This window comes from Balaenoptera physalus (assembly GCF_965194825.1).
Source record: "Balaenoptera physalus genome assembly, chromosome: 1".
Lineage (NCBI taxonomy): Eukaryota > Metazoa > Chordata > Mammalia > Artiodactyla > Balaenopteridae > Balaenoptera > Balaenoptera physalus.
Genome location: NC_138882.1, coordinates 100,929,200 through 100,944,369, shown reverse-complemented (window position 1 = coordinate 100,944,369; position 15,170 = coordinate 100,929,200). Strand labels below are relative to the sequence as shown.

Genomic DNA, 15,170 nt, shown 5'->3' with positions numbered 1-15,170 from the left:
TGGCAGTTGTAAAAGATCAGAAACATTCTCTCTGGTGCCCTGTCCCCAGTGATGGAGAGAAAGCGCTCTGAAGGTATGAACTCACCCATGAGGAAAGGATGTCAGAGAACCAGATACAGCTGTCGTTCAGAAGCAAGACAAGGGTGTTCCCTTCCCTCCTTTGTGTTCCCTTAGCACACTCTGTGCTCCTAGCTCTTATCACATTTTTCCATGAACTTTCCTTATTTGGGTAGGAGTTCCTTTCTCTCAATAGGTTGTAAACTCCTTGGGAGGAAGGAGCCATGTTTTATTCATCTTCATAAATAAATGTTTGTGGGATTTTAGTTATTTCCAAAGACAGCAAAATTTTGCATTGAAATTAGCAATATGATGTTTAAGGAGTGTAAAATAGTCTATTTATGTGCTGAATTTTAGTGGGGATAGATCTAAAGCTTTTGCCACTTCTGAATAATAACAATAATAGTGACAGTTATTCAGTCAGTTACTTGTTCAGCAAATATTTATGACTTGTTACCAACTTACACTGGTATAGCACTTAGTAACTTTCAAAGTCCTTTATTGCTAGGATTGCGTTATCTCCCAGTTCCAGCCCAGCCTCTTGCCATCCAGGTGTCAGGCTGGATGTGGAAGTGTCAGATGAGTGCTGGAGACCTGGCAGCAGACTAGACAGGGCAGGGGCTCCCCATATGGAAGCAGTGGCCAGTATGATATGGGTCTCCCATGCAGGGAGATTAGGTTGTGTACAAAGATGGGATCTTGCAGGAGAGGTACTTGCAAGGTGAAGAATTTTTATTTTCACTTAAATAGCGGAGCTGGGCAAAGGCACTTCTTTTGCTGTGATTAAAGAAATTCTGTCCCGGGGTGTTGAATATGTAATGAAATTCTAAAAAGAAAAGATTAAAAATACAAGTCATTGCCTGGGAGCAACAGCTGTCCCCATTTATGCCTTGTTTTCTGAGGCGGCCCAGTCACTCTCACCTTTAGATGATGCTTTACCACAGACTCTCTGGGAGTTATGAATCTTAGTGCTGCAGTTCTCACATTTATTACTCTGCAGTCCAGTCCCAGAAGCAGAATAGCAGCTGAGTCCTGTATCAGAACCTGAAAAAGCCCAAGTTACACAAAGGAAGTGTGAGTTTTTTTTATTATAGTCCTAAAATATGCTCTGGAGAGTAGGGCCCTGATCGTGCAAGGTATGCATTAGGCCCCAGAGTGTTCAATTTCCCCAAGGGGAAATTTACCAAGGGGGGTTGCCAGCCTAGGGGTGACATTTGGACTCCCCTTATGACAACTGAGAGATGTTTTGATAGGTAACAGTTCTGATAGGAAAGTCTTAAGATTTGCCTAGCACATGTAGGTGTTTAGTAAAGGTCCTCTGAATGGATGGATCTGTGAGAATTTCGTCCATTGAATTATCAGACGATCTTGCATTTGTAGTTATTTTTCCAGATTAGCCCTGATACATCCACATTCTCTTCTTAGACCCTGCGGTGGCCAAGAGCTTGTGTTTTGTCATCCAGGCAATTGGAAAGATGGTTTTCCTCACATCACGTTCGTAAGTCCATATGGGAACTTGAATCATAGCTTTGCCCTCATCAGTACCACAGAGAGGCTAGCAGTAGAGAGCATGTGCGTCCGGTGCAGATCTGGGTCTTATTCGGCAGGCTGTGGGCAGTGGAGTTCTCCAGGTTAGGCCAGAGTGTGGGAGCATGGGCCCAGCACGTGAGCACATCACACTTGGGTGTCCAAGCAACGTCTTAGCTCCAGGAGAGATGAGGCTTGGGGACAAAGCTTCTGCCAATGCTACCTGCCTTGCTGCACTCATGATTGCACTCATTTGTAACATTATCTTCCAAAGTGTAAATCACAAATGGAATGAGCTCTGGGAAGGATGTTTTCTTTCCCAAATCTCAGTCAATAGTCATTGAATGCCTTCTAATCCAGAAGTCAAGGAAATTACAAATAGAGGAAGAAGGAGCTACACCCTGGGAAGGTTGTGTTGTACAGGAGAAAGGACATGGGTTCAGACAGGCCTGATTTGCAGCCTGGCTCTGCCACTTATTGGCTATGTTGGTTGACAGTATGTCCACAAATTCTTTAACATGATTTTCAAAGGATAGAGCCTAATTCCTCTCTCCTTGATTGTGACAACTCACAATTTAGTGACTTGCTTCTAACAAATAGAATAAAGTGGTAACGATGGTGTATAACTTCCAAAATTAGGTCGTAAGAGACACTGAAACTTCCATCTCAGTCTTTCTCTTGGATCACTTGCCTGGGGGAAGCTGGCTGTCCTGTCCTAATAACACTCAAGCAGCCTTTTGGCCCACAATGGTGAGGAACTGAGACCTCCTGCCAGTGGCCATGTGTGTGAACAATCTTGGAAACAGATTCTCTAGCCCTAGTCAAGCCTTCAGATGATGGCAGTATTGGCCAACATCTTGACTGCAGCTTCATGAGAGACCTTGAACCTGAACCACCCAGCTAAATGGCTCCCAAATTCCTGACCTGCAGAAACTATGAGATAGCAAATGTTTGTTGTTTTGAGCCATTAAGGTTTGGGATACATCATTACACAGCAATAGATAACACACCAGGCTCTTTGACCCTGGCAAGTCACTTAATTTCTCCAAGCCTCCATTTACTTATCTATAAAATAAAGATAATAATTCCTACCTTACAGGGGTATTATGATAGTCAAGTGATGTATACTATATGTCAACCGTTCTCAGTTCTTTAATTTCAGAACACTCTTACTTACACTCTTAAAATTGAGACCCCTAAAGAGCTTTTGCTTATTATAGTTTTTATCATATATCATAATATATGAAATTTTTTATACCTGTAGTAAAAATCCACCCTCCCCTTGCACTAGAGAAGAGCTGTCATACAACATTCAGTCAACTGAATGTGGATTGGTAGAGAGGTATTTATAAATTTCAAGTCATTTTTTTTTTAACTTTGGGTTTATTTATTTAATTAATTTATTTATTTATGGCTGTGTTGGGTCTTCGTTTCTGTGCGAGGGCTTTCTCTAGTTGCGGCAAGTGGGGGCCACTCTTCATCGCGGGGCACGGGCCTCTCACTATCGCGGCCTCTCTTATTGCGGAGCACAGGCTCCAGACGCGCAGGCTCAGTAATTGTGGCTCACGGGCCTAGTTGCTCCGCGGCATGTGGGATCTTCCCAGACCAGGGCTCAAACCCGTGTCCCCTGCATTGGCAGGCAGATTCTCAACCACTGCGCCACCAGGGAAGCCCCTCAAGTCATTTTTGCTGTGTAGAATCATTCAGATTTTCCTAAGACTGAATGGGCAGTCTCAAAGCTGGTTTTTTTTTTTTTAGAATTTTAAACTGAAGCATTTAAAAAATACTTTGTCATTTAAAAACAGTAATCACTTCATGTTCACAAAATAACATTTTTTATGAAAAATAGCTATTTTTGAAAAAAAATCAGTGAGAAAAATGGCAGTGTTTTACGTTTTGGCAAATTTCTTAAACATCTAGCTTAACAGAAGGCAGCTGGACTTTATAGCTGTATCTCCATTCAGTCTGTTGCAATATTGCTCTTGCACAGAAAAGAGAGGACCTCACGGCCCCCCAGGGGCCCTCTGACCACACTTTGAAAATCTCTACTCTGTTCTGGTGTCTGGTATACAGTAAGTGTTCGATCAATTAAACCTACTCTTATTATTAGAAAATGTGTCATCTACAGAGAAGAAATAGAACTAAATGTGACATAACAGGAAGAATACTGAGTTGAAGGAAAAAAGCAAGCCTGGTTAGCTCTCTGGACCCCAGGTTCCTGCTGTATAAACTGGGTAGATTAGGCTCGGGCGCTGATTTTCTTCTCAGGAGCTGCCTAAGCCAGCAGGCCTCAACTCCAACTCTTCCTCACCCAGGGCAGTCCTGCCAGGGGATGTTTTTCTGCTTAAATTATCTTTGGAGAAGGGCCCCTATGACTAAAAATCATTGGATCCCATGCACTGGTGCTCTCTGGGTCTGCTCCCCACTCTAACTTTCTTCGCTCCTATGAAATGTGTATGGACGAGTCAGCAGCAACTCTCCCGTGGCGAGTGAGCTCCCCAGGTGCAGATTACGGGTCATGCTGGGGGCCTGCCATGCAGAACTGAGGCCGCCTCATGACTGAGTCACGGAGCCCTGTGACTCCAGGCAGAGGCAGGTGTGGGCACTTTCACCCTGCTTGACCACATCTCATTTGAATCAATTCATTATTAATTCTTTACATTTTGCAACAACAACAATAATAATAATAACCAACGGGCAGCACCCTAGTCTAAGTAAAGCTATTTGACGTGGCAGATGGTCTGCTGGCATTGAGTGGACCCCAAGGAGAGGGATCATGACAACTGGCCCCAGACCCCTCAACTTACCGAGAAGTGAGTCTGGGTGCCGTGCCTTGTCTTGAATGGCAACAGGAAACCTTCCATGGTTGATTCCTCTGTGGCCTTTTTTCTCCATTTTTTGCTTCCTAAAAAAGGTGCATAAAATCCCATAAACTTTTAGTATACTGCAAATGGCGATAGTGAGAGGACTGGTAAAACTGAAATGTGAGATTTCTTACGTCAGAGCCTGGAATGAAGGAGGGTGCATGTCATCCTCAACGCAGCTATCCCTCTGCCTGCCTGTCTGAGAGCTACCCTGTGAGAAAGTGCACCCAGCACAATTTGGCCTGAAAAGAACATGCATACCAAACATTAAAAGTAAATCTGTTTTGTTTCCCTGAGGATACTATCTAGTCATGATACACATAAACAATATAGAAACTTGAAGTATGGTATTATAAAATTTGGAGTTCAATTCATTGTCTCAAAACCAGTTCTTCTCAGGGGAAGAAGCTGTACTGCACGTCAGTACCAGATCACGTGGCTTTGGATCCATAAGCACAAGTTGAGCGATCCAAAAAGTCCAGCAAGGTGGGGCTTCCCTGGTGGCGCAGTGGTTGAGAATCTGCCTGCCAATGCAGGGGACACGGGTTCGAGCCCTGGTCTGGGAAGATCCCACATGCCGCGGAGCAACTGGGCCCGTGAGCCACAACTACTGAGCCTGAGCGTCTGGAGCCTCTGCTCCGCAACAAGAGAGGCCGCAATAGTGAGAGGCCCGCGCACCGCGATGAAGAGTGGCCCCCCGCTCACTGCAACTGGAGAAAGCCCTCACACAGAAACGAAGACCCAACACAGCCAAAAATAAACATAATAAATAAATAATAAATAAAAATTAAAAAAAAAAAAAAAAAAAAAAGTCCAGCAAGGTGGATTTTGTCCAGTGTCTATGGGGCTAAAGGCTATGAGAGCGTGTGGGGTTAATTTTAGCTGTGCAAGGCCAACAGGGGGCATCAGAAAGATGCCCTATGATTGTCACTTACCCGGGACACTTCCTCCGACCTGTCTGTAGCTTCTGTCTCCCTCCTTCACAGAAATTCTAACTCCTCCAAAGGAATTTCAGTTGATAACAATTCTTAAGAAAGCTCTAGCTCAGCCCCTGGAATACTATAATAGCCCCTAGGGAACGCTGCTCATTCTTAGCGTGGAGGGCACCGTACCCAAGATGTCCTGGATGTAGCCAGTGAGTCAGGAATGAGACTGATTCCCGGGGATGGAGTTTGAGCCTCAGGCCTTGCTTGCAAATGTGTGCATGTCCCACTGTGCCTGGGCCTGCTGCTGGTGGAGAGAGGCACCGTGCTTGGAGTTTGTGAGGTTGGGGGCTGTGAAGCCAGGCCCTTTCCCTCTTCTTGAAAAAATATGCTCTCCTCATGAGTCACATATTTTCTCACACCTCATTTTCTGTCTCCACCCTCCTCCTCTGGGGCATTTGAACATCTGCTCTCCAAAGTGGAAAACTTGGATGGCACTCAAGTGAGTTTAGTCCAACACATGACTTTCTTTTTCTGCCTCTTTTAAACTTCTTTGTGCACTAAAATCTTCTTGCCAAAAACAGCTAAGGGCAGTTCTACTTGAGAAGACAGTTTTTCAACAAGACCAAAAAGCTGAAGTATACTCTTAAATCCAAAATTCTGCATCAGACATAAAGGGATAAGTGTTTTACACGTACTATATATGTTATTTATCTGCATATATATAAATATCCTTCAAACAGTATGTACATCAGTAGGCTAAATAAAGAACACATCCCATCTGAGAGAGAGCTAATCTTCTAAAAGAGTAAAGAGTATATATAGCCCTCTGTTCAATTAATTCCTCAGGAATGATATAGTTTACCAAGATTTCAATTTATAAATCATGCATATTGCCACATCACACCCCAGCAGCTGATTTACTGTTAGATCTGATTTTACACTTGGTTGTGTTTTGACTTCCATCTTGTTCATTATAAAAGAGAAAATGTAGTCTAGAACACCAGTCCCTGTCTTGGTACTTTAGTGGCTCTGTGAGGTCTAGACTACGAATTTGGAAGAGAAATATTTAGTACCTTGAAAGCTTAATCAAAATGTTTTTTTAATGTCAAACTATTTTTATTATACTTACTAAAACCTAAAAAAAAATGTCAAAACCTAGGTTTTAATTCAATAAAAAAAAAATAGTGGATCTGGGATGACTCAGGGATTTGGCATCATTTGTGACCTTTGTATTGAAAGGAGAGTCAAAGCTGATGACGGACACTTTGGTTTAAAATAATGGTCCACACCAGATGACACACGGATATTTAACCACAAAACCATGCTGTTTCTTTTTTTAGAGGGCGGAAACTCAATAGGATCCTTATGACAAGTGCTCATTCCCGTGCTGGCATGCTTTCCAACAGGAAACTTCGGTCTTTCAGACCTTGTCATCTGCCTCTATTAGAATCCATTATGTTCATGTAATAGTGGTGGCCAAACAGCCCCTCCCTCCTTGCCTCTCCACCTTCCTAAGGTCAATGAGCCAAGCTTTGGCTCCAGTCCACAGTGCCTCTCGAGCTTGGAGGAGGCACCTCTTGCTGACTGATAGAAGCTTCAAATAAATGATTCTGAATCCACGTGGGCTAACAGCTGACCAAAGAGTGTTTCAAAACCATTAAGGATTTCTCCTTAGGATTTCACATCTACAGCTTTTTACCCGATTTACAGCTTGTCACCTCTGGAAGATTTCTTGCTGAGGGATGTGGAGAAGTAAACCCTGGGGCATGGGATTAGGCTTATTTCCAATGGGATTGGGGGGCAGAGGTGGGACCCAATAGGGTAAGTTTTCATTCATTGTGAGGAGAGAGTAGTGAGGCTGCGAGCTGGTACACAATGGTGTATAATAATCTCCCACGTGGGCAAGGTTCAAAGGGAGCCTAAAGGCCAAACCACCCTCCATACGCTGTGGTCATGATTCTTAACCAAGAGGCCTATCAGAATCATCTGGGGAGATTTAAAAGAAAGATTCCCGGGCTTCCCTGGTGGCACAGTGGTTAAGAATACGCCTGTCAATGCAGGAGACACGGGTTCGAGCCCTGGTCCGGGAAGATCCCACACGCTGCAGAGCAACTAAGCCCGTGCGCCACAACTACTGAAGCCCACACGCCTAGAGCCCGTGCTCGGCAACAAGAAAAGCCACCACAATGAGAAGCCCGCGCACCACAACAAAGAGCAGCCCCCGCTCGCCGCAACTAGAGAAAGCGTGCGCGCAGCAACGGAGACCCAACGCAGTCATAAACAAACAAACGAATAAATAAATAAATATTTAAAAAAGATTCCCACCAGGACTTCACCCCGGGGAGGCTGATACAGTAGGTGGGGCTGAGGCATGTGCATTATTTTCAAGTCCCCCTGTAAGGTTGATGCTCTCCACAGTTGAGAGCCGCTGCTAGAGGGATTTGTCCGTTGGGAGGGAGACCGGGCTGCGTGTCCAGCCCTGAGGTCTGTGATTCTGTAACTCGGCCCGTGGCTGCTGGCGCCTGTGCAGTTAGTTGATGCCCATCCTCACTGGAGTTACTATCCCAGGACCGGCTCCCACCCACCCTGGGAATTTAGCAGCCGGAAGCCCTCACCATTCAAGGACCCGGTGGCAGAAGGCACAGCGCGCACCGGTCGTCTCCGCACCGTCCTGCCTCCCCGAAGCGTTGTTAGGCTCCTCCTGCACCACAAAGCACACACAGATGTGATGTGACCGAGGAAGTGACTCATCCCTCGGCTGCTCAGGCACAGCCCTGCAAGCCGCGTGGACCCCGCCAAACTCACCATCTCAGGACTCCTCCACTCTGATTTCTGGCTCAGTGGGGCCTGTGCTGTAACGGCCTGGGGCTTAGAGAAAGAAAGCTTCCACCCTGCTTGACTTCCTTCCTTCTCCAGACATTTAAAAATCTAGTAGAGATGAGAGAATACTCTCCCCACCCTGTTTTCTCTTTCCTTTAGTTTCAAATTACACCAAGCTCCACCAAGAGGATGAACCAATTTAAGATGATTTTTAAATCCTTCAATCTGACCACTGGTTAGCAGAGTCTAAAAGCCTTTCCAAAGCAATGTATTCAACTATGAATTAAAACAAGGCTTAGGGACTAACTAGAGGCCTAAATTATTGTTTATATGTCCCTGTTTACCACACAAAAAAAATCACACTGTGGAACTGAAAAGGCTGACACCACCCTTACTATGGTTTTACCCTTTATGTAAACAGAAAATAAACGTACTTTTCTCACCATTATAAACAATAGTGAGAAATAAGCATTATTGTACAGACAGCTTTTTCTATATTTTGAATTACTTCCTTAGGAAATGTCTGGGTCAAAGGTTGCGAAAGTGCTTGTGTGATGATACGTGTGGCCTAATTGCTTTCCACCAAAGTTGTACGAATTACATAGCCGCCACCAACGCTGGCGGCTCATTTGTCTACACCTTCCTCTGCATCACCCTTGAAAATGTTCTTGTTAATTTAAAAAGTAGGGGTGGCTCCTTGTGTTATTAACATTTCCTCTGTTATTAAAGGAGATAAACATTTCCCCATATGTTTATTTATTGGTTGTATTTCCTACTTGTGACTTTTAGTTCTAATCTTTTATCCATTAATTTTTTGGAGGGTTTCAGTGTTTTCTTATTAATAAAAACAACCATTTGTTGATTGCTCCTTGTGCCAGGTACCTCTCATATACCTCCTTTATCCCTTACCACCATCCTGGCATGTCGTCCCCATTTTAGTGATGAATAATCTGCAGCTCAGAGAATTTAAGCAGCTCGTCAAGGTCACACAGAGTGAGTGGCAGAGCTGGCATTTGAGCCTTTCCCCATACGCTTGTGTCCTTAACCACAGAGCTACTCCTCCTTCGTGCCCTTGTCCGAGCAACTTTGTATGATAAAAATCTTAATTCTGAACAGTGTTTGCTCTTACTATTTTCCAAGTTGTCTGCCTTTCTTAAAAAGATTTACTGTGGTTTCAGTTTTGCAAACATTAGTTGAAATGTTGATATTGTCAAAGAGGTGGTGAAAATGGCCAAGAAACATATGAAATTTCGCAAATAGTCAAAGAAATACAAATTAACCCAGGGAGATATCAGTTTTCATTTATCACTTTAGCAAAGGTTGGAGAGAAAAAGAAAACAGATACGCTGGTTTGGCTCAGGTTGGAAGGCACCTTCATTCCCAGGCACTGTTGTGGGCACCACTTTGCTAAAGGCCAGTTTATCCAAATTTTCACTGTGTATCTTTTGAACCATTAACTGCAATCCTAGGTTTTTATGCAAAGGAACTAATCAACTATGGCCAAAGGTTTGCATATAAAATTATTTTACTGAAGCAGTGTTTCTAATATCAAAGAACTGGAAAAAACTAAATGTCCATCAGTAAGGGATTGGTTTAATGAATCAGGGTACACCCATACAATGAAATACAATGCAGTCCTTAAAAATGAAGCTGTAGGTTTATTCAATAACTGTTGAGAGGCCCACAATATAATGTTGAATGTAAAAAGCATATCCTAAAACAATACATGTATGGGGACTTCCCTGGCGGTCTGGTGGTTAAGACTTCGCCTTCTAATGCAGGGGGTGCGGGTTCAATCCCTGGTCAGGGAGCTAAGATCCCACATGCCTCTCGGCCAAAAAACCAAAATGTAAAACAGAAGCAATATTGTAACAAATTCATTAAAAATGGTCCACATCAAAAATTCTTTTAAAAAACCCCAATACACGTATGATCCCATTTTTGTAAAAATGCGTATGTGTATCAGGGAAAAAAAAAGACCAGATATACACTAAAATACTAGCAATGGTTTTTCTGTCAATGAAATGTTCCTCTGTATACTTTTCTCTATTTTCTGATTTTTTTGCAATAAGCCTGTATCGCTTTTATAATTTTAAAAATAATGAGGTTTTTTTGCTTCATTTTTCCCCTGTGTTTTCTTTTATTACTTCTGGGCCTTCAGGGAATATCTCCGCACTTCACAGTTAAGGCAGATTTACATTAGCAGAATGTAGGGGGGGTGCCCTCCACCTGAACTGGGAGACCTGGGATCCAGTGTCTCCTGTCATTTGTGCTGGGCAAATCTCTTCACCTTTCTAAGCTTCCAACTTTTCTTCTGCAAAAAGTCTATGCAAACAGCAAAGCTCCGAACCAACAGAATTATTACTGCTTATTGCTTATTATAATTTTGTCATTATTATTTTAGACCCAGGGCTTTTAATCCCAGTATTTCTGATTCCTTTATAATGAAATCATCTCAAAGTGTGGTCCCCAGACCAGCAGCATTGACATCACCTGGGAGCTTGTTAGAAATGCAGAATTGCAGGCTCACCCCAGACCTACCGAATCGAAGCCAGCATTTCAGTAAGATCTGCAGGTGAGTCCATGGCAGGCTGCAGTTGCAGAAGCCCTGATCGAGAACAGGTACCTCAGGCAGGTTTCTCCTGAGTTCTGAAAGAGTGGAGAGGGTTAGCAATACGGGCAGCTCTCACCAGCACTAACGCCCAGGGCTCTGGTTAGTATAAGAGCCAACTGATCTTAATTATGCCAATTTCAGAGTCACGTTCAGCCATACTGGTTGGTTAAAGAGCCAAGGCAATGAACTGAACGGAGCCAGGACGGGGCTGCAGGACATTACTCCAGAAGCCGAAGACAACCTCATGGTCATTTGATCTGGTTAGTCTAGTTTTAAAAAAAAAAAAAAAAAAAAAAAGCAGTTTGAATTTCAGAGTCAGTCCTTGAGCTTCCTGGGCGCCCCACTTTGGGGGATTATTTGGCTTTTGTTTAATCTGGTGAAGTCACTGGGAATTTAATTTCAGCACTCCTGGGACAGTGGGACCAAGTGACCACTTGCCCTGTTCCCACCCTCCCTCCCCTGGGCATCTCTATGGAGAGAGGGCCCCCAAGGAAGCCAGGCTCCGGGAAGTGGAAGCGGTGGTCCAAGCCCACTTCTCCCTTCTCGGACCCTCGGGAGGGGCCCGTCGCTGCCCTCTTTGCTGGGCTGTGGGACCAGCCTGTCAAGTTCCTCGGAAGAGGGGGCCTCCTGTGTCTGTGCCGGGGGGCGGGGCGCCCTGTCCCCTCTCACCCACATGGCCCCGGCGCCACGCAGGACGGCCAGGGTGCTCCTTGGGTAGCTGGGGAGCCGCATAGAGGGACTTGCCATTAGGGCTGCAGTCCCACAGGAGGTGACTCAAAATTGGTTCTGCTGCGTTTCCACACCACCCCTAAGGCATCATCACATCCTGCCTGGAGTCCCTTTCCCCGGACTCCTCACCTAGCTACCTCCTTCTTATCCCCCAGTGCTCAATTCAGATCTCACCTCTGACCCTACCCTCCCACTGTGAGTTACTTTTGGTCATATCCCATCACCTAATTGTCACGGTACCTAACACCCAGGTAATGTGCTTACTGTGAGCCAGGCCCTGTTTTAAGTATGTATATTAACTCATTTAAACGTCCTAATAATATCATTGAAATTTCTAAGAAGCTGCCAGGTGAAGCCAATGCTGCTGGTCTGGGGACCAACTTTGAGATATTTCATTATAAAGGAATTAGAAATAATGGAATTAAAAACCCCTGGGTCTAAAATGATAATGACAAAATTATAGTAGACATAATAGTTCTGTTGGTTCAGACTTTCACAGTTTGCATAGACTTTTTGCTAAAGAGGAGTTGGAAGCTTAGGCAGGTATTATTATCCTCACTTTATACAGGAGGAAAATGAGGCACAGAGAGTTTATATAGGTTTCTTAAGGTCACAAAGCTGATTAGTGACAGAGCTTATATTGATATTTGAACCCAGGCAGTCTGGCTTCACAATCCTAAGGAATGCATTATTACTTGCACCTACATAGCACTTTTAACATTCTGTAATTCCACGTTACTTTTATCTGTTCGTTGTATGTGTCCCTCATGGAAATGTAAGCATCTTGAGGGCAGGTGGTTTGTCTACCTTGTTTATATTGTATCCCCAATACCTAGAAAAGTGCCTAGCATTTAGCAAGAAATATTTATTGAATGAATGGATAATACTAGAGGTAGACTCTCTTTTCAGGGCTATTTATCACAAAGTTATATAGAGTCCTCATCATCTCACAACAGTTGCTATAAACTTGGGACCAGTTAAGAAGAGCAAACCCAGACCTGAGGGGAGTGCTGAGCAGGAGCCTGGGCTGCCTCACTAGGCTCCCTCACACCATGTTGAAGCTAATTTCGGTTCAGGACTAGAGAGAGAACCAGCTGCGAACCTTGGGGATCATTTGTTAAAACCACAGTGGCTCAGAGTTTACTATACTGAGTATTCGCTCCATACCAGGCATTCAGTCAGTTGTTTGGGCTACAAAGATGGGTACAAAGGCACAAGGACAAATGAGACACGATTCTATGGGGACACAGAGGCTGGGGTGAAGAATTCTGCCTGGAGTGGGCGGCTATGCATCAAGGTTATATAAACGGGCTGACTCTGAAGATGGGCCTTGAATGAATGGGATTTTGCCAGGCAGGTAAGTGTTTTGAGGAGGCAAACATACTTGTTTGGAAGGGCTAACATTTATATAATCTTCAATATCCTGCCCTAAACACTGACAAAAACCTATTCAAGTTTTGAATAACAGCCACGGGCTGTGTCTTCAAATACAGTCAACTTAAGGCAATTATCCAGATGATTCCATTTGTCAGAATTTTCATGTATTCTGAAATGTTCTGATAGTTGAGGTTACAAAAAGTACTATAGAAAGACACTGGTAATTGATTTGAATTCCTGGTTTTGCATATGTAGACAATCCAAAAGAATTTAACTTGAGAGAAAGAAAATGTAGAAGTGGACTCATGAGAAATGGTTCGTTCACTGAGTGTGTTATTCTTTATGTAGCAGAGATAGTACAAAACTATTAAGAAGAAAAATTATTTCTTCTAGGCACGCAAGAGCTACAAAAAATGTTACTATTCGTCCAGAAGAAATAGCTCTTCAGCAGTTCATCAGTTTAAGCTGCATTGTTACATCCTAAACCAATAAGAGATTTCAAAAACCAACACTTGAAATAGCTTCTAATTCTTAAAAGCTGGTTCCACTTTAAATAATATGATTCATAGGCCTTTGGAAAGTTAAATTTTCATGAAATGTTAAGATAGAATTCAGTGATTCCATTAATTAGGATTCTATAAATACATAAAAACCATTTTTCCTGGCATGAAATTAGGCTGTGGGCTGCTATATTACCTCATTTGAGGATGGGGAGGATGTGGATGACAAGTCATCCGGGTTGATTTGAGAACTCACGGGAAGAGAGACAGCTGAAGTATGTTTGCCTTTATTAATTTTCTCTTTAAAATCTTCAAGTAGCATCTCCAACGTGAAGATTTCACCTTCTACTTTTCTAGGTAGATATAAACACACAGGCATCTTATTGAGTATGCAGTCAACATTCTAATTAGTAACAACAGTTCTTGAATATAGCATTGATCTACATTTTTAACGCGGTCTACCTTCAGACAGGAAGGATAATGGACACCTGCCCCGACAGGCATCCTGTTTATAGTTTCACTCCAAAGGCCTGGGCTCTAATACTCATTTTTTTCTTCCAGTTTTATTGAGATATAATTGACATACAGCACTGGACAAGTTTAAGGTGTACAACATAATGACATGACTTACATACAACACGAAATGATTATCACAACAATTTAGTGAACATCCATCATCTCATATAGATACAATATTAAAGAAATAAGAAAAAAATTTTTTCCTTGTGATGAGAACTCTTAGGATTTACTCTCAACAACTTTCATATATAACATACAGTAGTGTTAATTATATTTATCATGTTCTATGTTTCTAATTCTCATTTTGTTATTCATTAGCTGTGTATCCTTTGGCAAATCACTGAATCTGTGCCTCCAATGTCTCAACTATAACATGAGATAACAATACTTTGCTTATCTGGATCTGATTATTTTGAGGTCCCTTACAGTTCTAGGAGCTATGATTCTAGGAAAATAGTGATTTATATCAACTGAAAAAGAATGATATGAAAAACCTGAATAACTTAATTAACAAGCTTGATCCATAGGTATATGTACATATAGGTATATGTGTATATATGTACATGCATATATAAATATAAATATATGTTTTGCCCCCAAAGAATTAATTTTCCTCAAATTCATTAAGTTTATAAAAATTTATCTCATATTACTCAACAAAGAAAAATCTCAACAAATTCCAAAACATTAAAAATTATACCACTTCTTTCCCACTAAGATCAAGAACAAGGCAAAAATATTCCTTCTCACCACTCCTATTCAACATTGTACTTGAAGTCCTAGCTAAAGCAATAAGACAAGAAAAGGAAAGAGAAGGTATACACATTGGAAAGGAAGAAATATAATTGTCTTTGTCCACAGATGACATGATCATCTGTGTAGAAAATTAGAATCAACAAAAAAGCTTCTGGAACTAATAAGCAATTATAGTGAGGTTGCAGGGTACAAGGTTAATGTATGAAAGTCAATCACTTTCCTATATTCTTTTAATGAACAAGTGGAATTTGAAGTTAAAAACATAGTACCATTTACATTAAGATCCAAAAAAATTAAATACTTAGGTATAAATCTAAAAAAATATGCACAAGATCTATATAAAGAAAATTACAAAACTCTGATGAGTGAAATCAAAGGACTAAATAAATGGAGAGATAGTCCATGTTCATGGATAGGAAGACGCAATATTATCAAAATATCTGTTTTTCCTAACTTGATCTATAGATCCAGTGCAATCCTA

At 42.3% G+C, this 15,170-nt stretch overlaps 1 protein-coding gene across 1 annotated transcript in view; it reads right to left on the bottom strand.

Moving 5' to 3' along the window:
• AKNAD1 (AKNA domain containing 1) overlaps positions 1-15,170 on the bottom strand; it is a 38,516-nt gene that overhangs the window by 4,914 nt on the left and 18,432 nt on the right. Inside the window, exons 6-14 of the mRNA XM_082453093.1 lie at positions 13,603-13,767; positions 11,342-11,526; positions 10,725-10,843; positions 8,180-8,302; positions 7,990-8,075; positions 4,583-4,690; positions 4,392-4,489; positions 979-1,101; positions 776-883 (exon numbers count right to left, since the gene is read on the bottom strand). Coding sequence (XP_082309219.1) covers positions 776-883; positions 979-1,101; positions 4,392-4,489; positions 4,583-4,690; positions 7,990-8,075; positions 8,180-8,302; positions 10,725-10,843; positions 11,342-11,526; positions 13,603-13,767 — 1,115 coding nt within the window. The remainder of the gene's footprint in view (positions 1-775; positions 884-978; positions 1,102-4,391; positions 4,490-4,582; positions 4,691-7,989; positions 8,076-8,179; positions 8,303-10,724; positions 10,844-11,341; positions 11,527-13,602; positions 13,768-15,170) is intronic.